General features: G+C 34.6%; 1 protein-coding gene across 1 annotated transcript; it reads right to left on the bottom strand.

The window, feature by feature from the left end:
- Positions 1–1,868: 1,868 nt before the first annotated feature.
- Positions 1,869–24,468, bottom strand: ATI2 (mesoderm induction early response protein). Its single transcript, XM_089795424.1, has 3 exons — positions 24,323–24,468; positions 18,406–19,494; positions 1,869–2,393 (listed from the first exon to the last, which is right to left on the bottom strand). The coding sequence occupies exons 2-3, from the start codon at positions 19,411–19,413 to the stop codon at positions 2,301–2,303; spliced, it is 1,101 nt and encodes a 366-aa protein (XP_089651550.1). The 5' UTR covers positions 19,414–19,494; positions 24,323–24,468; the 3' UTR covers positions 1,869–2,300.
- Positions 24,469–24,513: the final 45 nt, after the last annotated feature.

Here is a 24,513-nt window from a genome sequence, read left to right as displayed (position 1 = left end):
CCTATACATCACAACTATTTTTCCTTATCTCCGTTTGAATTTATACATCACAACAATTTTCCCTCGTTTTCGTTTGAATTTATACATCACAGCCATTTTCCCTCATTTTTGTTTGTGCAAATTCAAATACAACAGAGGGTTACAGGAGTATAGACCAAACAGTAACAGTCAGCCTCAATCTTTGAACAAGCAGAAACACCTGGACTTAAGATGCCAGCATCCATGTCCAACACCTTTTGGCTAGAGGTACTCCCAACAACATTTCTATCCATCTTTTGTTAGTTTGGACATTCCCTGGACAAGGTGCCCTCCAACCATGTCCAACACTTTCAGCCCCAAATGGCTTGCTGTGTTGTTGCCATTTCTGTAATTTACAGTTATTGTTGGAAGAAATCATTTTTTATCATTAAACCTAGTCCATTCACACACACTTCACAGTCCATTGTAACAAAACAACAAAATTCAAGTGCTCAACTCACCAATCATGACTATAGCTGAACCTATTCACGGTCCAATGCTATAAGCCTAGAAGCTCATTTCCATAAATATCAATATACAACTGACAAAACAATTGAGTACAACATCCAATGTGTTATTAAAAGCCATACCTCTTGTGCTGAAACATGGAATAAATTTGCAATGGTTATGTTGCTCATTCCAATAACTATTGCGTTAGCAGTAACAACCGAAGTAAAAACACTGGCAGTATTTAAATTTTAAATAGACGGGTAATCACCCTAACGATGAGAAACCCTAAAAGCTTGTACAATAAATGCAAGGTGCCCTCCAACCATGTCCAACACTTTCAGCCCCAAATGGCTTGCTGTGTTGTTGCCATTTCTGTAATTTACAGTTATTGTTGGAAGAAATCATTTTTTATCATTAAACCTAGTCCATTCACACACACTTCACAGTCCATTGTAACAAAACAACAAAATTCAAGTGCTCAACTCACCAATCATGACTATAGCTGAACCTATTCACGGTCCAATGCTATAAGCCTAGAAGCTCATTTCCATAAATATCAATATACAACTGACAAAACAATTGAGTACAACATCCAATGTGTTATTAAAAGCCATACCTCTTGTGCTGAAACATGGAATAAATTTGCAATGGTTATGTTGCTCATTCCAATAACTATTGCGTTAGCAGTAACAACCGAAGTAAAAACACTGGCAGTATTTAAATTTTAAATAGACGGGTAATCACCCTAACGATGAGAAACCCTAAAAGCTTGTACAATAAATGCAAGGAAGATTACAAAATCTTATGAAAATTGCAAAATGGTACAAGAAGCAGTGAAGGGCACAGGAGTGCAAACCAGAACCCTTCCTTGCTATTGGGTCTTGGTAGATTTTCCATGAGTTCTTTTAGCATTTGTTTCCAAAATTAACATGACCACACTTACTAAATTCAGTGACATTGTGCCAGTAAAACTTTTGAAAGCCATATTACCATTCTATAAATTGCTCTTTAACTGATCTTAAATCCTACCCAAAACACACTCAATTACCAGGGCACCCGAGACAGATTTTCACAAAAATATGACTCACATTCATTTCTTATAACACAGGAACCATATATAACTATAAGACAGTTTTCTTGTTTCAATTTTTTTAAATATCCTATAATCTAAATTGTTTAAATTTTGGTAAGCCCTTTAGCAAGAAGTTAAAGGTAAAAGTTGTTACTGTGAACCAATGGCTGCTAAAGACAATTTGCTAAATATGTTAACTAATAGGTTAAAACTTAAAACCTAGCCCTGGCATTCTAAAGGTAGAAAAAAAAAACATACATTCTTGTCAAAAATCTGAAAACTTATCAAACACTTAATCGGCAGTGTTACTCCAAAGCAAGACATCAACTTATGTTAAATGGCTGAAACTTAAAAAAATGTTAATATACGTTTATCTACATACAACCTCCATATACGTGAAAGTAGACTAGTTCATTGTCACTCTCATTGGTGTTGCTGCCCATTTTGCATGCATACAAGAATTGGGTCAAATCTTACATTGGTGCTTAAATACATGAAAATAGATTCCACAAACCACATATACACAAATACATCTTAGTGGTATGTTTCTAATTAGATCATGTACAAAACATCTGTATAGACAAACTAAACTATAGTAGAACCATGACTACATGTTTCTTATCACTCATTAAATTACTTCAGACTGTGTACACATGCATCTTAAAGCATTGCAAGCCTGTGTACCACAGGCATCAATGCCATCATTCATCCCATACAAAAGGTAACATTTTCGTCATTATCTCAGAGATCAAGTATCTATTTATCCAGAGAAACTTCTGGTCATTGGTATTTTTCGTCGACCAGTAATTGCTTCCTTCAACCGAGCCACCTGATGCATCATCTGACTTACTTTCTGCCAGGAAGTCAAAAAAGGAATCAATGTTATTTTCTGCCAGATATCAGGCCATTTACACATGTACCACACCACACTACATAAGAATAGCTTCCCTGAAACCCCAGGACAGATACAGATTCTCAGAAAATAAGTTTGGTGCCATAACATAACACATTACATGTACATCTAAGACAATATGAATATGCTTGCCCTATCCTTTACATACATACAATATTACCCAATCATTTATCTACCTAGACCCACTTTTGTCCCATCTTTCAATCCCTACCAACCCAATTTGATCATTCACTAACATTAATTTTCGTGTCCATTTCCTTTCCCATTCTTTTTATCCTAATCTTCTGGAATTACCATGTCAGTCAACCAATTAAAATAAAATAATAAAAATACCAGATGAACTTTGAACTAGGTTGTGAATAGAATGAAAGTTTCTGCTCGTGTATTTATTAGAATTCAGTCACAAGGATTGTTAAAATTAACAAAATAAATTTGGCTTAACATTCAAGTATTTATAGTAAATCAATCATGATGATTGTCAGAATTCATAAAATCAGTACGGCTTCAAGATAAGGAAAAGACCAATACATTGATACAATCAATCTCGCCAGATATCAACTCGTATTGAAAATAATTTATGGCCCCCAATACTCAATGGAGGAATATGGGAAATAATTCAACTAAATCCCTTAAGCCATAAATAGCTATAGCTATACCGTTAAGGGAATCTTCGCTCCTGTAAATTCTATCAGCTTGACAAACAAGCTAACTGTGGTGGCAAGTTTTAAAAAGCAGGAAGATTGAAATTGTATACAAAAATTTGTAGTGCAATTCACCATAACTTCAAAATATCATCATATAAAATGATACACCAAATCATTAAATCCGGAAACCCAATCTAAAGATTCTTCTCTAAGCAATGGAATTTAGAGGAAACTAAAAGCAATATTGCAATACTACTTTAACAAATATGATTAAGCAGTATTTACAAAATTTTCTATGTAGAACAATACATTCTACTTTTATGAGAGCTCTTATTTGACTCTTAGCAGAAAAAAATAAGTATATTGAAAAACCAATATTTCAATTCTAAATTCACAGATATTTGATTAAGTTGTATTTATTTTCCTTCATTTAAACAATGTATTATCATATTATCCCTTTATGAAAGCTCGTAAAATCTAAGCAAGTTAGAAATCATGGAGTCACTGAAGGAAGTCTTAACGGGTGACATTGATAATTAAAATCAAACCATTCAAACTCTCAAGAAAAATATATTCAAATGTAACTTTATTTAGTTCAAAGTAATGTTAGCTTGAAAAGTACGAGGATGTGTCTGATGTGTGTGACTGTCAGAAATCTGGAAAATTGTAGAAATTTTTAAAAATAAATTCAGTGAACAGACTGGCAGCAGTAACTAAAATATTAATTCCATATTTAATTATGAATCTAAACATGCGTCTATTAGCGATTCTAACATGTGCTTCTTAACAGATATAATCTTTTGCATACATTCGGTGTTGGCAAGTTGGATGTGTTGTCAATGATGTCAACATGTCTATCATTTGATGATAATATGTTTATCTTCAAGTTTATATGTCCATTCGTATAGATGAATGTTTGTTATGTTGTTTCACCAGTTGAGTTTCAGATGCTGAAATGATGATTTGAGTAAGTTATGGTGTCTTAGAGGGAGATTGGTTATTACTATCTGCAATTTCTTTACACATCCTATCATCTCCTTCAAAGATAATATCATCAACAAAGACCTCAACTGTACGAATATTCTTTTTATCTATCTTAAAGTACATATTACTATCTGCAGTACCTCTTTGTTTCTGATCCAATGGCAATCTCTTTTCCATGATCATTCAAAATCTTGCACATATCATCCTTGAAGAGCAACGTGAAGCCATTATCCATCGGTTGACCAAAACTTAAAAAATTATGTTTCAATCCTTCTACAAATAAGACATCATCAGTGTTGTTTTTACCATTCACGGTAATAGAACCTCTACCTTCTATCTTACCACCAGAGTTGTCTTCTCATTGACACCTAGGAGTTCATCCTTTTTGAGTGAAAGGTGGATCTAGTTTGCTTACTCAAATGGCATTCCTTGCAAAACTATTGGCATGCATCTTCATTAAGGGAAAATCTCTAACAACGGAAGAAGAGCTTATAGCCACTATGTTATCAAAATTTACATGACACAATCTTTTATGCCATAACCAACTTTCATCTAGTTAAGCAATAAAACAAGTCTTTTGTTATTACTAGGATGAGTAATGAATTCAACAATAGTACTGCAGATAGTAATTTGTACTTTTAAGATTGATAAAAAGAATATTCTTATAGTTGAGGTCTTTGTTGATGATATTATCTTTCAAGGAGATGATAGGATGAGCAAAGAAATTGCATTAGAAATGCAAAATGAATTTGAAATGTTATTGATAGGTGAGATGAAATTCTTCTTGGGCTTACAAGTCAAACAATCAAACAAAGGAATTTCTCTGACTCAAGCCAAGTATGTCAGAGAATTGCTAAGAAAGTTTGGATTGGATGACTCAAAAGTAGTATCTGAACAGTGTAACACGAGTACTAGGGTACGTCGGGACTATGGGACGTTGGGACGAGTTTCTGGGATGGGGAAATGGGCCTCATTTTTGGGATGGCAGGGGGGCAACCAAGGGACAGTGGTAAGGGGAGGATGGGGCAGGAAGGGGTGTTGTATAGTATACATATAAAACTTAAAATGATAATTATGAAATGATGTTTCAGTAGAACATACCAAATTAAAATACTTGAACATGGCAAAATTGCAACATGAACTAGAACTATTAAATATTCAACATAGTAACATATTACATACCACATACCCAATAGTAACATTTGAAAATCAAAATGCAAGTGCCCATCCCAGCGCCAGCATGGTTGCGGAATGGCGGAGGTGGGATACTTGGTTACTCAAGTACTCGATGCAGAGACGTCTCAGGGACAGGTACTTTGAGGTTTGGGAGAAGGGTGTGCGTCCCCATGTTACCCTGTATCAAAATGAGTTAGAGAGACTAAAAGATAATTATGTATTTTAGATACTGATTGATAGAACTATTGGTTTCTTATTGCATTTCTTGTTTTTCCCATTACATTATGTCATCAATGCCAAAGGAGGAGATTGTTGGCAAGTTGGATGTGTTGTCATTGATGTCAACATGTCTATCATTTGATGATAATCTGTTTATCATCAAGTTTCAATGTTCATTTACATAGATGAATGTTATGTTGTTTCACCAATAACAAGGGCTGACTCGGATGAGTTGCATGTGAATGTTACTGAAGATGAGGGGTTGTGGACCTCGTGGAATGTTGTAGAATTTGTCTAGATGATGTATACAAAGTTTAAGATGCTAACATGATGGTTTGTGTAAGGTATGGCATCTCAGATGGAGACTAGTTCTTTCACTATCTCACAGTATAATTGAGTTACAGAGATGCAGTATTTGAGTTTGAGCAAGAACATGGGAGAGGATTTTTGGCTGCGCAGTTGGGAACTTGTAAAGGACATAGCTGCAAGTCTACCATTCGAAGGGTTTGTGATTCTGATAATCTGCAAGGCAGTTACAAGTATTTCTGTGAAGGGGTTAACAGTCCTCTTGAGAGGACAAGAATTACTAGCAAATTCATAAAGGGTGATCAATTTGTTTACTTGTTTGAACTTTAACGATGCCTTGTTATGATCTACAATTATGTGCCTGATGTGCTAGTAGTCTATACTGTTTACATTGATCAAAGTGACCAAGTTCAATGAACTTAAAAAAATATTTTTTTTCGAGGTCTACATGCTAAAACATTTTAGGGTTAAGGCTGAGAGATGGATCAGAGATATGTTTATAAAGCACTGGAGATCTTTATGGTTGATTTTGGCGCTAGGAGCTGCATGTTTTGAGATTAGGTTTTGCTGACCTAGTTCTTGTTAAATATGATGAAGGGTTTGAATTTGTGTGTTGCTCAAAGGATGTTTTTGAAATTTTGTTGCAGACGTCAGGGGTTTGTTTTTCAAATCTATTGAAGGCTGAATTGCTTGTCTGCATGTAGCAAAAAGAGCTGCAGCGAGGGACATTACTGTACTTCAAGGAGACTGAACCAGACATAATGAAATGCTAATCACACTTCATTTCATGTAACAGACTGTAGTCTATATCGTGTTTGTAAGTCAGTGAGACTTCCTCAGGTGGGTACCTAAAGTGATTGAGTAGTGTTCTCTAAGTAGTGTGCTTGAATGCTTATGCATTCCCCTTATTGTAATAAGCTATACTTCTAACATCAGCCTTGAGGTTTGAATTTGGGTGTTTTTCAGAAGATGTTTTTGTTGCATATGCCAGGGGTTTGTTTTTCAAATCTATTAAAGGCTGAATTGCTTGTCTGCATGTGGCAAAAACAATTCAGCAAGGGATCTGACTGTACATCAAGGGGACAGGACCAGGCATAATGAGATGTTAATCACACGTCATTTCATGTAACAGATTGTAGTCTATATTGTGTTTGTAAGTCAGTGAGACTTCCTTGGGTGGATGCCTAAGGTGACTGAGAAGTGTGCTTCAATGTTTTTGCATTCCTCTTATTGTAATAAGCTGTAATTATAACACAATAGTAGACTTATTGTGGGTATTAGCCTCATCGTGGTTTTCACCCAATTTGGGTTTCCACAATTAAAATGTTTGTGAATTATGTGGTGTTTACTGCTTACTAATTTATGTTTACATGTTTTACTTAATGCATATCAGTAACAAATCATAAGCGAATAAGGGCTTACTGCTTTAAGGGGTTTTAAGTTTGGTGTTTTATGAGCAACTGATTCAACTCCCACTGGTTGCTTGCTGCTATTTCCAACATACAAATGTGTGTGTGTGTGTGTGTATTTTATATTATAATGTTCCCTTTTTAGCATTCATAGCATGATGTTGTCGTTAGCCTATTTCCCCACGGTCCCGTAGGCTAACCAAGACATTAAAGGGACTTAGAGGCCATTTGGCCTTGATAGTCTCAGCTGCAGGTCTTTCTGAGGGGTTTTGAGGCAACTTTGGGCATACTTACTATTTATAGTAAGTCATCTTGGATATGGTCAGACATCCAGTGGCAGCGATATGTCGATGGTAATTGTTTAAAATCGGCAAAAAGACTTGTTTATCATTGATAAGATTTGTTATGCATTGATAAAGCTATTTTATAAAGTTAAATTTAAATATTTAACTTTATTAATACATAGAGTATAATTTGTGGGAAATATTTAAATTAAAAGAGTCCCTTTTATTTTATAACACATTGGAGACATAAGTTACATCAAGGGAGTGATGTTTTATCCCACATTGAGAAAACGAAAGATTGAACTCTTGTGAGAACACTATAAAAGAAAGGGAAGAGCTTCTTTTCAGTATGCTAGTAAAAATCAAAGAAATTGAAATTTTTTTTGAAGATTATGTCTCAATAGTTTGAAGGACGAAATCCCTTCAAGCTGGAAATCTTGATGCCATTGAAAGATATGGTCTTGAGATTTAACATGGTAGCAGTGCGAAAAAACAGATACGAAAAAGCAGTCCGAAAAAGTGGAACCGAAAAAGCAAGCTGAAAAAGCAGATCCGAAAAAGCAGTTCGAAAAAGCAAATCGAAAAAGCAAAGCAGAAGGGGCAGCATTGAAGGAAATTATTACAGCTATCTACAACCAGGTTCTCTTGTTAGTATTGTTTTTGGAGTATTATAAGTTTTAGATGTAAGTGTGCATTATACCAGCATTATCATTTTGTAATCCATGTAGATGCCAAAAGTCTTGGCCATATTTCATAAGCATTGTATTTGAAATTTCATTGCAATTAAGAAAATAATAGTTGCTGGTGTCATTTAAGTAATTCAATATCATTATTTATCAGTTAGTTAGTTTGCATACCAACTGTTTGTAAAAACGCCAGTTGGCTGTAGGTATTCATTTCTCATGCTTAGATCATATATATGTACTGAATATTGTCAAAATTATTTGCACACTCATGTTATGTCATTGTGTAGTCCATTTGGAGTCTTCTAGCACAAGATTCTCATTGATGCAAATTGAAGAAAGAGTCATTTAAAGCCAGCTAAAATACTATATCAGTCATACGTCCCTTGCATGTGAATTGTTTGATGAAATTCCTTGAGCTTTCGTCAGCATTTTTGAGAGCAGATTTGAGGAGGGTCATTACAGTATATATGTATGTTACTTTCCTATTTTGACATCCATGCATACAAATTGCATCATTTATTCTATATTCAGAACAATAATAGCTCATCCTGGCTGACCCAATGAAAAAAGATAGCATTTGCTTGGAATATCTTATAGGGTGTCATTCTGTACATGTTCCTATTTCTTATATTAACATGGTATCCTATTTGTATTTGTACAATATCCACCAATTCTCAGTTTTTTCATTGTTTTCAAGTGGTGTGTTTGAAAAAAAACTTTCCTACAGCAGAGCAAAGGTAGGCATCAAGGAAAGGTAAAAGGACCACCTTGTCCTCATTTCAATTTACCCATTACAAGGACCGACCATCCCCATTTAGGCTATTTCGAAACAAATTGCAAACATGTACAGTCATACCACTATGATAAAAAATTCTTGTTCATAGGGGCATGCAAGCAATAAATGCTTGAGAGGAAATTATTCCCACACCATTTAAAGCTTTCAATGGAAAATTGAAAGATGAAAACCTGCAACCTATGAACATGAACCACCACCAGTGAAGAAAGAATGGCATACTCAATTATAACTCGAGATTCCACAACACTTTGCTACACATGCCACACCTATTTTAATGCTCACCCAGTAGAAGACAATAATGAAAATTATTCTATTTGAATTCTTCTACAAACAGATAAAGATAACAATTCATGGAATAAGATAAACAAAAAGAAATAACATAGCAAGGCTTAATTAACACTGAAATAGTTGTAATATTTTTTTAATAAATCACAATTACAAAGCTTAACAGGCAGATCATTGGCCACTATGAAAATGCATCTCTAAAGATGACTAATAAGATGCCACACTAACTCAATTATTTTTAAGTTTGACTTCTAGAGCTGGCTCAAAAACTTCAAGGCTGATATGAATTCCCACAAGACGGGACTCTTGAATAATATATCCTCAATAAGTCTAATCTGTCTATAATATGCCTGAGTTGTGTCTCAATGATAATTAATTATAGAGGAGGTTTGGATTGCCTTTGGTAAGTGTGCCATACATTGGGAAGGAGACAAAAAATGGTGTCAGTTATGACAGGAGATTGACACAGTAGCATATTGTATGTTCATCTTGGACTTCAGTATCTATCTATCTTCTGCTAATGAGTTCATGATGAAAAAATATATCATGTCTTAAATTTCGTTTATTACTTTATATGTGAGCTGTCCCAGTGCATTAAAATGTGAATAAATAAAAGACTCTGTTTATAAAATACTCTTGATTTACATATCATGAGCTAAATAGTTTTACCAGTGCTATCAGATCCATCATAGTTACATACATAAAGCACAAGAGAAATGACTAGATAAAATATGGTAAAGAGATGCTTTGTATCTCCTGAAAAGAGCAAAAAGAAGACAAGATGGAGGATCAACTGTGCAGCTACTTTCAAGAACAAAAATTTCAGCAGTATGAGAAATGGTAAACCCAATGGGATTTCATATGTTATTTCAATCCAGAAAGAGATACTAGTGATAGCTATTGATTTTGGAAATAAAGGTTGGTTCCGGAACTCTTGTCGAAACCTGCCATCATAGATGGAAACTTAAGAAAATCAAAGGAAAGGTCATAAAGTCACCAAATCGTTCTAATTTTGATGCTTCAGTCCGACAACTCAAATAAGGTTACTTATTTTCAAATGTGGAAGCTGGTGTATTCTCAACAACAGTAAAGTAATTTGAACAATTAATTCATGAGGTGACCTGCATTCAATGCTTGAATGGATGACATTAAGAACAGAGTAATGAATGATTTGAAGGGCAAAATTGGTCATTTTCCTTAGAAGATTGAATTGGTAGGCTGAGACATCGAGCTAGGGCATCAAGCAACTTCATTTGCATCTGACGACATATATACCTATGAGTACAAGTTCTTCTACCACTATCTTTTAAAAAAATTGGTTAAGTCTGAGGTGGCAACATTGTTGGTTAAGTTTAAAACATGAGCTCTAAAACATCTGGGGTATGATCATTTGAAGGGTCCCAAATGCTCTTTAGCTGTAATTGGGGATAATAAATTAGGACATGTCAATTTGAGAGAATTCTGAGGTAGAGTTAAACAGCCCAATAGACATCCTATTACCTATAAACTTGTTGAAAGTGGGTTGTTAGAGGATGTTGGGTTTCTGATTCCTTCTTAAGTTTTTAGCGTGTAGACCTAATTATGGAATGTATTAATCGGTATAACCCAGATGCCAAGGACATTAAATTGCAATAAAAGGGTGTTGATTACTCTAAATAAAGAAACAACACAAAATTTCTTCCTATTACAAGTGAGATAGGCATATGAGAGGATGGATTGCTTCTCGTCCTAGACTTGATTCAGTTTAAAGAAAAGTGTTAATAGAAACAAAATTGCCAGACAATGCATTTCTCCACCGAGAAAAGGTCAATCTAAACCAAAAACAATTCTTCACAAATTTGCAAAAGGAGAAATAGTGAATATTATAGTACTATTGCATCAACTTAGAGGCGATGAAGATATGATCAGCCTGTATGAATGGATAATTTATCTTGTACAGATTATTTTGTTGGGTCGAGATTAGCTAGATTGGACACAGTTGATCAATCATCAGACACTTAAGCTGATTACCATATTCCCATTTAACCAATTTTTCTATATGTCTTCATACCTAGTGCATACTTTGGCCTGCGCTCAATATTGGCTAAGATTGGACCATATCCAAGAATTTGAGGAAGATATTCAAATCTATGATTTTTACCATAGTTTGCAATTACAGAACAATTATGCCAATTTCTAGAGGTTGAATGATGCATTCAAAATGAGAATGGTCAGAGAATTTCAAGGATGCTCAAAACAAAGGATCTCCACTGAAGCCACCACACTAATTCAGACTTATGGCAGCTATTTCATACAGTTTCCCACATTTACCTATATTAAAATAGGTGTATTTGATGACTTTCCTAGAAGTTTCCTTAAAATGTAGACAACAAAATCATAATGGTGGAATTGTGTAGGCAAATATGCAAGTGAAGCGGAGCGTTGAGAGGCACAAAATCAGTATCCCCCTCCTATCTAATTGGAAGTATGTACTAAACAGTCCTCCTCGAACGCCATAAATGTCACTAAGTCTACAAATACATATGTTATGCACACATATGACATGATTAGGGGACAATTTGACCTGAGCAAATTGGTAAAGGATAATTCACATCTAGACCCTACATACTATCACACTTCCATTTTGGAAGATTATTGGTCCATTTGTGCAGATGCATTTGAGTTGGGGAAGAGAACATGGTCCAAGTTGACCATCGAACAGATTCGAGAGTATCACCTTCCACTTGACATTCTTGGTGTCGCAAATAATGGTTTTGCTTTAGTTGATCCATGTTACTTCACATGGGTGCAAAATAGCCCATTAGAACAAATAAATTGGGAAGCCCATGAGATGGATGCTTTGGATGTGAGAACAACCCCTCATCCTCAAAAGAACTAAAGCTTGAATAGTGAGAAAGAGGGAAGAAGGGAAAGGAAATTCAACTTCTAGCAATCCACCTTCGTCTGATCATAAATCAACCTCTTCCACTACTCAACATACTTTTGTCCCAAGTGTTCAATTAGCTATCCCATCTGGTTTTGTCCAGAGTGTTCAATTAGCTATCCCATCTGGTTTTGTCCAGAGTGTTCAATTAGCCATCACCATACTTTTGTCCCAAGTGCTCAATTAGCCACCTGCAAACGGGTCAAGCCCTAGTCCTACTTGTAGAGCAAGCCCCTTACCATATATTGATTTGACTACATGGAATGGAAATCTTGATGGAGGGCAAGAAAGAAAAGAAGAGACTCTTGAGGATACCAGTAAATTTGTTCAAGAGGAACAACCTGATCCACAACCCAACAAGGCAAAGAACATATTTCCTATGTCCACCCAAAGCATAAACACCACTCTAACAGTCAAGAGAGCCCTACTTCTCTCTAGATGCTTTGAAATGAGCAACTCAAGTGATGGCAACATCTTCATGGCTTCAAGCTACGCAGGATAATAAGAGGAAGAGAGAAGCTTCCCCTCAAAAGATGCCATGGCTCAAGTACTACATACTACCCCTACACCCAAGACCAAGAAATTAAAGACCACCCTCTAGCGTTGTAAAGGATGATAATGCATGTCGTGTTTTTGGAGATTGCTCACCCCAAGGTTCAAAAGAAGCCTACTATAGCTACCCCTACAAAAATTGGTGTAAACAAGATAGATACAAGTGATCTAGATTTTGATGTTGATTAGTCTATTTGGTAGTTTTCAAAAAACAAGGTGAAGAAGAGCATTGAGAATATAATGATGGATAAAGACCAACTGAAGGTCATGGTAGAATTGCTTTCAGAAAGCCTAAGGTTAGTATATCATCGATAGGATGACTAAATCTTATAGTGCCTTGGAATTAGTCAAAAATGCCATAATCTTTGAGATTATAGTGGCAAAGATGGAGGGATTTGCCCATAAAGATGACCATTAAATCAATTGCAATAAGCAATTGACATGGGGGTAGATACAACTATTAGTCTTGGTATGTTGGAATCACGTAAGGAGCCCTATCAAAAATAGATGTTCAATCTAGGATACAATTGCGAATGCATACAAAAAACTGTGTCCAATATGAACAAGTTGATAGAAGAAGCCAAAGAAATGATTCATCATATAATCGAATACCTTAAAGATATTGGTTGTGAATTCATAAAAAGGGTAATTACGAAGTTACTACAGTAGATGATCTTGAAAAGAATTATTAGAATTATATTAATACCATCACAAACCCTCATGTTTTGTAAAGAAGATTAAAAAAAGCTGGCCATAATAGATGTTATTTCAATGTGGTGTGGTAACCACCATTAGACATTCATTGCAAAAGCAAAGGAGATCAAGCAAACGAAGTAATACTAGTCAATTTGGAACACCAATGTCATTATTTTGAAACGTGGAAAAATCACAATTGTCACCAAAGCATTACATGTATAAAGAGAGCCAATTAGCTCAAGTAGCACCAACCAAGGAAGGCAAAGGAGGAGCATCTTAACAGTTATCAGTTGGTTTCTATTTTTAGTCATTTTCATGCTTTTGAGATATATGTTTTAAAGACTTTAATTTAAATTGTATTAAAAAAGACATCAATTTCAAGTGGCCCTAAATAGTTTTCTTTAGGGAGTTGAATAGACTTGTGTATATTGAAATGAATAGAAAAACAAAAGATCGACAATTTTTCAGAATTTCCCCTGTTGCTTTGACAACTGAGTGTCAAATAAATTTCAATGGTTGTTCAATAGAGTTCAAAATGAAGATTTTCATTTCTTTAGCTTATATGCATGAATGAATTTCATTGGTAGAAGAATCTTGTTGGAAAACTTTGCTTTTGCATGATAAGTCTAGACATTCTTTGCGGTGTTTCCTATTTGACAAAACTTACACTTATGTTGTTGGCTGAAGGTTTTACATTAAGAAACTAAAGTTTGGAATATATTTTCATTTGCGTGAGGATATTCTCATCTTTAAAGTTATTTTAATATTTGATAGGCAATTACTCCATAGTGATGGATAATTGTTAGCACATTTCTTGTCTTTCTAGTTGAAAAGCATATCCCTTAGTTAGAAGTTAGTCAAAAGCATATAGATCTCATATCAAACGAAGGGAGTTGTACCTTTTCAAAAATTCAGAGAGAAATTGTTATCAGTACACTTTGGAGTTGAAACTTTTCAACTATTGATAAATAGGTTGGCTTTAAAGGCATAAGAATCAAAACTAAGAAAGGCCAATCTGTAAACTAAAATGGTTACACAAATTTTTCACTGGTTTATAGGATCCTCCAATCCCTAACTTGTGAATTTGGGGAGTATTTGCCTCTCCAAAGTGTTTGTCCTCATTCTTGCGCAGTACGTACCATGAATACACGAAAAAATTGGACTATTTTGCTCTCGTCGACATTCCACTGCCTCTTGCACTCGGTCACATGCAAGCCACGTCCACGTGCGCCTCTAAAACTTGGTTGCCTTCCTCATTTCTATACTCTCTCCTCCCTAAAGTCTTTGTCTCAAGCCCTCTTATTCTTGATTCTTCTCTGAGGGACAAATTCCCAATATGGTGTAAGGTAGTTTCAAATATTTTGGCAACCTAAGTATCGATGTTTAGTTCTTCCCCTTCGTCACATATCGACTGTATAGATGGGTTAATGGTACTAAAATTATCTATAGATACGAAGTTCTTGCTTGAAGCAAAGTATGTTCACTTGGTTACTTGCCTAGTCAGCAAGATCTTCACTAACTTCATTGTCTAGTAGTAGTAGGTTTTCGACATGCTCTTCCAACTTTCTCTATGTACATAGTCTTTCCCTCCTTCAATTATGACTTTAACTCACACTTCAACACCTCCTCCTTGCTGGACTCTCCAAACTTTCAACGATTCCTTGTAATTGTTGTCTTCTCTCACTTTGCTCTCTTAGAAGAGATTTCCTTACTGCTCCTCCCTCCTCTTGTGTATTTCGTACATTGATCCTTATTTCGTCATAAGGGCATTAATTGTGAGGGGTACGCCATATGTTGGCATCCCACTCTTCTTCCTCCCTATGAGTCATTTCTTCATAGCATTGCAATATATGTTGTCGATGTTTTCTCTCAGTTCCTTTCTTCAGACTAGCCTTGCAATTCAATAAAGTTTTGTGCCAACAATCTTGGAATTTTACGAACAAGATTGGAGACCACATGGTTCATTGTGAGTTCATCACATAGTATGCCCCTAGGGATTGCTCACTCCCGAGCCTCCCTTCGCATATATTGATCGATCGAATGAAACATCCCACACATATATCATGTCTTGCACCAACCAATCCTCCAATGTTTCTTCATTGTCATTTATTGTTACTAGCACTCGTTCAAACAGTTAACCCATTACTCTGCCATCTTGTCTGGTGCCAATGGGTCAAATTTCCAAGATTGAATAGGCAACAATCCCAAATGTTTACTCCCTATGGTGAATACTTTAACTTACACATTAAACAGAAATATAACAATTAACATATTTAATAAAGTAATCCAAGAACAACACATCCATATGGCAGAAAGATACGTGTAATGTATACTACCATAGAGTCACCCAGATCCCAATCAAGATAGAAAAATATAGCACTCGACGGTTGGTTACAAGTGCCAACCACTGGCACCTAAGATCTACAATCTATTACATTGTTATTTATTAAACAAAACATTATTTGTTCTTCTTGGCATAACTGCCCACAACAACTATATTGCAAAATTCCTAATGAAATGAGGTTGACTTCTCACTTTTCAGAATGAAGTTTTGATAAGAAATTCAAATTGTGTAACATTACACTTCAGAAAATGTCTTTGAATCGTCATTGTCTTGAACCTTGGATACAATATAAATAGCCCTTGGTAACTCCATATGCAAGTAATATCATAGTTTACATGAATTAAGCTAATTTGCACAAATATTGAGGTATTAAAGAGAGCTTAAAAAGGAAAAGAATTAGGGTTGTATCATTAAAAAATAGTTGTAATGGCCCTTTTTGGTACATTCCTGATTTTGACCTAAAACAACAATTCCATTGAGAATCACAATATATTGATATCTAATTTTATCAAAAACTAATGAAAATTTTATTCATATATTCAGCTTAGAATTCTACGAGTAATTCAAAGGATAAAGCTTATTTTGAATTTCTACAATAATTATCCTTTGGACTGTCTTGTCAAAGGTCAGTAATACTTGGATCAATAGAAAGTAGCACATAATTAATCAAATCATGAATTCACTAGAAACGCTTGCAAATAGCAATATTAAGGATGATTTGCAGATGAGAATATCAAGGTGTTCATCATTGCCAAGAGCATGGAAAGTGGGCCGCCTTTCCACCTCTCACACCACCTTGGAGGTTTGCTGTCCTCATTGATCAAGCCCAAAAGCATGGAAGGCTGGTTATCTATTCCAACTTCTGTTCAACTCAATAAAAGCATGAAAAGGGGGTCATCCTTTCATCTCTCAAAAACTTGGAAGGCTGATTGTCCTTCCTATTTTCAAGACACTTCCACAAATTCAAAACCGATTTCTTGACATATTACTAGATTATCGCTGATTGCTTGATTTCTCTTTGTAATCATGTGGATGCTTAATTGATGCTTGAATGATTGTTTTTTGAATGCTTGGGACTTGTATATTTGATTGATTGATTCATTGCTGGTTTGTTTGATTGATTCATGTATTCCCAATTGAAGATTGGTGAATAATTGAGGGACTTCCTATGATGGGTTCATGATCATCTAGTGATTGGTGATTTGATGTATCAATGAGACGTGATTGAATGAATGCTGATTTGAAGTATTATTGTGTGATGATTTGTAGATTAACTCTCGAATGTATTTATGATCATGTATACAGAGCCAAATAAATTGATTTTCTGAAGTTGGTGATCTGAATTGATATAAATTAATTGTGGATTGATTAAATCCTTGGAATAATCTCTCCTCTATATTTTATTACTGGGAGAAGGTCACGCCTCTTCATAAAGATAACTAACATTGCAAGACTGCATCCTTTATTAATTAATCACTGCCTCGAACTTTTGATTAAATTTAATAATATTCTTGCTAGCACATTCAAGGGAGCCACGTTATATTTATTCTTTTCTGATGTCTTGTCTGTCTAAATCTGCCCTTCTTATATACCTTGTCTTGCTCAAGGTACACAACCCTTAATAGGACTTTTGAGCTTTCAAAGCTTGAATTCAGTTAGCGTTTAATGATTAAAAAATAAGCACTTCTTTGCTGTGAGCAATCTTCTTCCAAGCGCTTCTCTAAATTACACAATCTCTTTTCGTTCTATTATCTTCTACTGTGTTGTCTTTATTATGGCTGATGTGATTTGTCTTATCTGGTGCCACGTTTCATTTTTTGTTCTCTTTAGGATTCTATGAGAGCTGTATGAGGGGTGTCAGTTGATCAAATTTTAGACATTACATTTACAGGTGAACAAGATAGTATTTTGCAATGATCTTTGACAGCAATAGATGAAAAATCCAGGAATCACATACCCTAAAGACGAAGTAATGAAAATGAAAAAACTGGTTAAGGTAAAGGTAATTTTTTAGGTCAATGCCTAGTGAGGGCATAAACTTCCATACAAGATCCATAGTGTCTCTATAGTTTAAGAATTAAACATGTCCTTAGATTCCGTACCCGTAGTTAACAATGGAGATGGCAGCTTGCCAATCAGCCCACAACAGAAGAATATGTTTTTTTCTAAATATATGCACACAAGGTGAGACCACATATGAACAGAATGTGCACTTGCTTATACAGCTGTGTGGCATCTGTCAATGGCGATTAAAAACTTCCTTTCTCTAAAACTAATGTTAAGCAGAGAGCTATTTCACCTACATGCCTAACAAATCAAACTAGCCTATCTCATTCATTTAGAACAAAATTACAACTAAAATTATCATCAAAAATTGAATCAGACTATAAAAAAATAATAAGTACAATTCAGCAACATAAGTAACTGATTCATTACATTAGCAGTGATATAGCATAGACAGGATATTCTGACTATTGTTAACTTTTAGCTTCAGGCATGAATAAATGTATTTATTACTTATAACTAATCCTGATGCTTCTCAGGATAATGGTGCTCACTCAAAAATTCATTACTAAACTTTTATACAGTAGATATGTAGAATCCAAAAACCTGAAAAAGTCAAAACAAAAAACACATTAGAATCCTACCTCTTCCTTTTCACCAAGCTCCAACCTAAGCTGTTGATTCTGCCACCTCTCATGCTGCCACCGCTGTCCCAAAATGACAATCCCCGTCAAAGCAACTGCAATAGCAATTGGCCAAAGTGTATTCGACTGCCGAAACTGACCTCGCAAATAGGTTGCGTGACGTTTCAACCAAGCTTCATAAGAATGATCCTTCCCACTGCTTTTCTTAACTTCAGAACCTTTTGGGGATTTCAAGGAAGTTTCAGTATCCTGTTGCACATTATCTGAAAATACATTGGCAAGACTGAAATTATGTTCTTGAACTTCTTTCTGCAGATCGGCAAGAACTTTATTTTCATCATAAGTGTTACTCACTCCAACATCATTCTCCAAAATTTTCAATTTTGTAGCACTGATGATAGTTTCATCATCATCAACGGCAGAATGTCGACGAGGTTCAATCCAGTCCAAATTTTTGAGAGTTTCAACTTCCTTACCATGAATCTGAGGAGCCCGTTTCTCATTTTCTCCAAAAAAATCAGTGACCCGGAGATGCTCTGTGCTCTGATGGAGGGCTTCAAATGAGCTCCCTGGCTTAATAGTGTATGAGAACTCAAAATCTTCACGATTTTGAGCAATTTCTTCTCCATGCTTTAAATGCTTCCCTCTGCAATCAATTTGGCTAGCAAGATCATCCACTTTCACATCTTCCAAACTCTGAATATTTTCTAAAGAACTCCCAACCTTTGCATCATTTCTTTCAGTAACTTCTCCAATTTCTTTCTCAATCGGAAGGCCTTCATGATGACTAGGTGGAAAGATGAACTGTTCGGACTGAACCAAAGAACCAGGGGTTTCATTTTCAATCAATTTCACAACACTTTCATTCTCATCTTCATCTTCGGGTCCAGATTCGTGAGGCTTTTTCGGCCCAGGGCACGCAGCATAAGTTGATGCGGTAAGCGATACAACTTCCCATTCCTGACCACGACACTTGCTTCCATCAAACCTTTTCCCTTCATTTGCCATGTTTTCAGCTTTTAGAGCAAACAAATCCCAATACCCCAATTCGTCCCTCAAAATATCACATGCAACGTGCAGTCTGAAAATCTGAGGGCAAAAAAATGAGATTAATCAGACAGCAGGAAGAAATTGTGAAATTCACTAGAGGATGGGCCAAACACAAAAAGAAATTCACCGTGCCAATAAAAATACATTCAATCAAAGCTTGTAGAGGAGAAAGGTGAGCAGAAGTTATGTAATTTGAACAAGTGAAGCAAATACAAAGTTACAAGCACAGAAAAGTTTGAACAGCAAGGATGCCAAGAAAAATGATTTGCAGAAGGATCCAAATTTTCAATAAAAGGTAAGAAATTCTCATGTGCAAAAAACAATCAGGCTTGCATACCAAAAAGAACATTAAAGTTCACAAGCATTAAAAAATGTACACATGTATTCAAGAGTTTGGAAAATATACTATTCTTTTTTGTAAATATGATCCTGTTTAGTTCATCAAAAAAAATCAAAGACCAAATGCTTCAAACAGCGCAATTCTATACCATTATCACCAATCCATATTAAAATAAAGAATGACGTCAAACTGAACCGAAGTCTCTGTAAATATTACTCAATTGTACAGCAAATAAAAAAATAAAAGATCAGAAACTCCATTAAATACAATGGTCCCCTACCTGCAAAACAAATTTTTAGAATACAATTAAAATCAATTCCAGATTACCTGTATATGAAGTCGGAGTGAGCCAAAATCTATAGAAATTCAACAGACATATATACCAAATTTGAAAAAAGGCTACTTCCTTAAATAAACTCACATCTAGTAATCACTGGTTGAAAAAAGAATTTGCAATCTGTGCAAAACATTCACATAAATGAGGTCAAATTAAACAACATAAACTCCAAGGTTGCATGGGGACGGACGTACTTGGGTAGGACGGCTATGGGTATGGGACGACTATTTTTCAAAATAGGGGACAGTGGTACTTGGGTACGTCAAACTTCTTTTTCAATGTAATTTAATATTTATAGAAATTCTGAAAGTATGAGTCATGACGATGGTTTTTCAAAACAAGAACAGTGATAAAGTTTGCAAATGTATGTATTGTATTCATTTTCAGATTTGCAATATGTAATAATAATATATGATAAATGTTTAGATGCATAACAGAAAAGGCACTTTAAACATGAACAAGAAGATTGTAATTCTTATAACAATGACATATTGCAAATGATAAACTTCTGACTATAACACTAATAAACTTTATATAAATCAGTATTGTATCAATGTTTCAAACTGACTACGTATTCAATTAGGCTTGATAAACAACAAGCTGATGCACAAACAAAAAACTAAAACAAAAATCAGAAATCTTAAACCAGGTCCTTAACTGTGATGCTCTCCACTGAGTACGCAGTACTTGGTACATGTATCCGGTGCTTGGGTACGTGGGTACACATACCCATGCAACCTAGATAAACACAAAATGCAACCAAAATCTTCCTAGAACTAATTTAATATGCATGACAAATAAAAACAAAATGACATGATTATCAATTTGCTTCAAATTGAGCATAAGGGACCGTTTTGAACCAAATTCTTACAAAAAGGTTCTCGACATGCACAGTAAATTTGGAAAAGTCATTTAACCATTAAAATACACTAGCTTCCCTAGACACTACAAATTCAATGATTTCATTTACAATTCCTATGGAATTTCTCATTCATCAAACCGTTTTAACCAAAATCTTCTCAAAAAACTACTCAATATGTATATAATGTTTAAAAAAGAAACATAATAGATACTACTGAAAACAATATACAGGACCATCTTCATGGAAACTGTCAAAGAGATGAAGCCCAAATTGTTACTCCATTGTCTTTTCACTGGACATCCAATTTCAAATGCCCACAATGGCATGTCAGCGCCTGAGCATGTGCTGCAGCAGCATCCCTGCAGTTGGAGTGGTATCCCTACAGTTGATTGGACAGGAGTGGTTTCACTAGAAATTTAAGTCTCATGGAAGAACATGTTGGTCCCTAGAGGACAATTGTATAGAGTGTGAAAACCAAACACACACTAATTAATCTAGAGAAAGCCACTTACATAGAAAACACAAATTCAAAACTTTAAATTATAATTTATGGAAAATTTGGCATACATGAGGGGAAAATTCTTAGTGAATATAATAAAAAAAACAAGCCAATTGGCAACTATATAAAACCATATAAAAAAGCACGATGTCCCTACAACATAAAAATTCAACAGCGCACCATTCCATGCCAAATGACTGTATATGATGTCAAATTTAACTAAATATTTCCAAAAAAAAATCTAAATAAACCACATTTTATAAGACAAAAAATTAAAAAACATTAAAATCAACTGATTTAACCAATAATTAGAAAACATATTTCCTAATCCAGAGCAAATTTACCATACATGAGGTAAAACTGAACCAAAATCTTTTCCAAACAACTCAGTACACATAAAATTAAAAATATTCATTAAAATCCACCGACACTCCCTAAAAATCACAATCTTAATATACAATTCTTAATAATGATCTATACTAAATCCCTTTGCATAGGGGATCAAAGTAGGCACTCTTATTAATAATTACCACATGCATGTCAAACAAATATAACTAGGACCATAGTTCAAAATATCATTATTGGCAACTTATCGCCGAGGGCAAAAAAAAAAAGATATTGGAAAATAATAAAATATCAAAGATAAGTCAGACTTCTTGGGAAAATATTGGAAACTTAAAATCTGTTTTTACGATATTGATGGAACCTTCTTTCTCCTCTTTGCCCTTTGCTCTGATCTCCAAATCTGTTTTTCCAATCAAAACAATGTGCTTTTCCCTTTTCTGGGCCATTGGGTAATAAGTTTGCTATTTATTGCAATAAAATAGAGAAATATCATCGATATTTCACTAAGTTCTCTGTGATATTTTGAAAATTCTCTGCAATGACTTATCTGAGAGAAGATGACATTACTTCTCAGGAGCCAAAAAATATCATGATACGTAGACTTATCTCACAGATTCTAAGATATTTTGAACTATGATTAGGACCATATAAAGAGCTATAACTCCCTAGAAGCTACATATTCGACAACAGAACTACAAATCTACATCAAATTGACCATATAGGTCAGTTGATAAAACATATTGTTCACAAAAAACTTCATAAAAACATGATCAACCAACTTGCCCTAGAAAGCAAAATTCAACAAAATTAGAAAACCTGAGCTAAATACAGAGTACAAGATCAAAACAAGCAAAAATCTTACAATAACCTACTCAATATGAAAATAAAATTAGAAAGAGATCCCAGAAACCACAAATTCAACAGTAAGATGCCAAGTTGCAGTTGAAACAAAACAATTGCATAAGAGATACATACCAACTCTCCCTAGAAACAACAAATCTTACAATATAATTTGCAATGAATGCCAAAACAGAACAAGAATCTTACAAAGAATTATTCAATATGCATCTCAATTTTAGAAGACTGAGAGAAAAATAAATAGTGTCTTGCCAGAAACTGTAATTCAAAAGCACTTTTGCCAATCCATAGCAAATCAATCATCCATAAGATAAAACATAAGCATAACTTTTGGCAAATTTTACTCAATTGCCCAACAGAAAATGGCAACAAAAAAAATGAATACCATTTGTCTCTGTGCAAACCATAAATTTATAAAAAGCAAATCTAAAAAAAATTCTCACAATTACTACTCAATTCAAAAAGTTAAATTATTACAAAAGAGAGCGCAAAATCAACTAATATGCACCACAAATTTGGGCAGAATTTACCATTCCAAGGAAAATTAACCGTAAATAAGGAAAAATATCCAGCCAGAATCATCCAAAAATGACTCGATATATAAGTGAAAAAAAAAGTACGCAACAGAGAACATGGAAAGCGCTGAGCTTGCCAAAATTACTGTCTATAGATCATACTCAACCCGACTCTTATCAATATCTCAGTTGTAAATACAAAGGGATGTAAAATAATCCCTGAAACCATCAATTTAAAAGAAAATGCCAACTCTTCGCAAATTTTTTAAAAAAATATTTCCAATAACTACTATATACACATTAAGTTAATATTAGGCCTGCAAAATCACCTGAAGTTTCCAATCCTCCAGAAATAATTTACCAATTCACAAAAAACTGAACTGTAAGTGACGGCAGATTGGATGTAAATTAGCCCCTAGAACCAGCAATTCAAAAAAAATGCCAACCCTTACCAAATTAAACAAAAACAAATTCCAATAACTACTATATACACATCAAAGTAAAAATATGCTTGCAAAATCACCTCAATTTCCCTCAAATCCTCGGCTCAGATATAATTTACCAATTCACAAAAATTTAAGTGACGACAAATTGGATCAAAATCTTCACCGTAATCAATCAATGCAAGCATCAATCAAGAACACGCTACATAAAACAGGAAAGTCAGCTAAACTTTCCATAAGTTACAGCCATAAGATTCATATCAGATCCAAATGCTCTCCAAAATTAATCAATTCAGACATCCACTCACAAAAATAGGCTCCAGAATCAACAAAAGTTCCATTAAAACCACAAATCCAATAATAAATTACCAATCCACAGCAAAAATCACTGCGCGTAGATCAAATTCATCCCGAACCTTCCAACAAGTATTCGATATACATGTCAATATAAAAAAAAAGCTGCAAAATCGACTAAATTTTCGTAGAAAATGCAAATCCAATAGCAAATCACCAACCCACAGAAAATTAACTGAGCGTGAAGTCAAAATTAAGCAAAAATATTTCTATAAAATTCTCAGCATAAGCAACAAATTATATAAGTTGTATAAAACATGAAAATCAACTGAATTTCTCTCCAATCATGAATTTCTGCGGGGAGAAAAACTCACAGGTCATCAATCTTTGAAATTTCTCAACAAACGCAACGAATCCTCTAATCCGCGCTTCGCTAATCCACGCGATGTAAACTTTGCTTGGAAGAAATGAGGGTTTGAATCCCTATATTCAAAAAAAGACACAAATGAAGGTCCCCTGTACTTCGAACAAACCATAGCGAAACCGGTTTAGACAGTAATAATTT

This window comes from Cupressus sempervirens, chromosome 8 (genome assembly GCF_028749045.1).
Source record: "Cupressus sempervirens isolate cs-2001-9-10 chromosome 8, ASM2874904v1, whole genome shotgun sequence".
Classification (NCBI taxonomy): Eukaryota; Viridiplantae; Streptophyta; class Pinopsida; order Cupressales; family Cupressaceae; genus Cupressus; species Cupressus sempervirens.
The sequence above is the reverse complement of the archived record's forward strand: the minus strand, read 5'-3'. Positions and strand labels throughout refer to the sequence as shown.

Coding starts and splice junctions, on each gene's coding strand:
- ATI2 (XM_089795424.1), bottom strand. CDS start 19,413: ATGGCAAATGAAGGGAAAAGGTTTGATGGAAGCAAGTGTCGTGGTCAG. Junction 2,394..18,405: donor AGCTTGGTGAAAAGGAAGAG/GTAGGATTCTAA, acceptor ACTTCCTGGCAG/AAAGTAAGTCAGATGATGCA.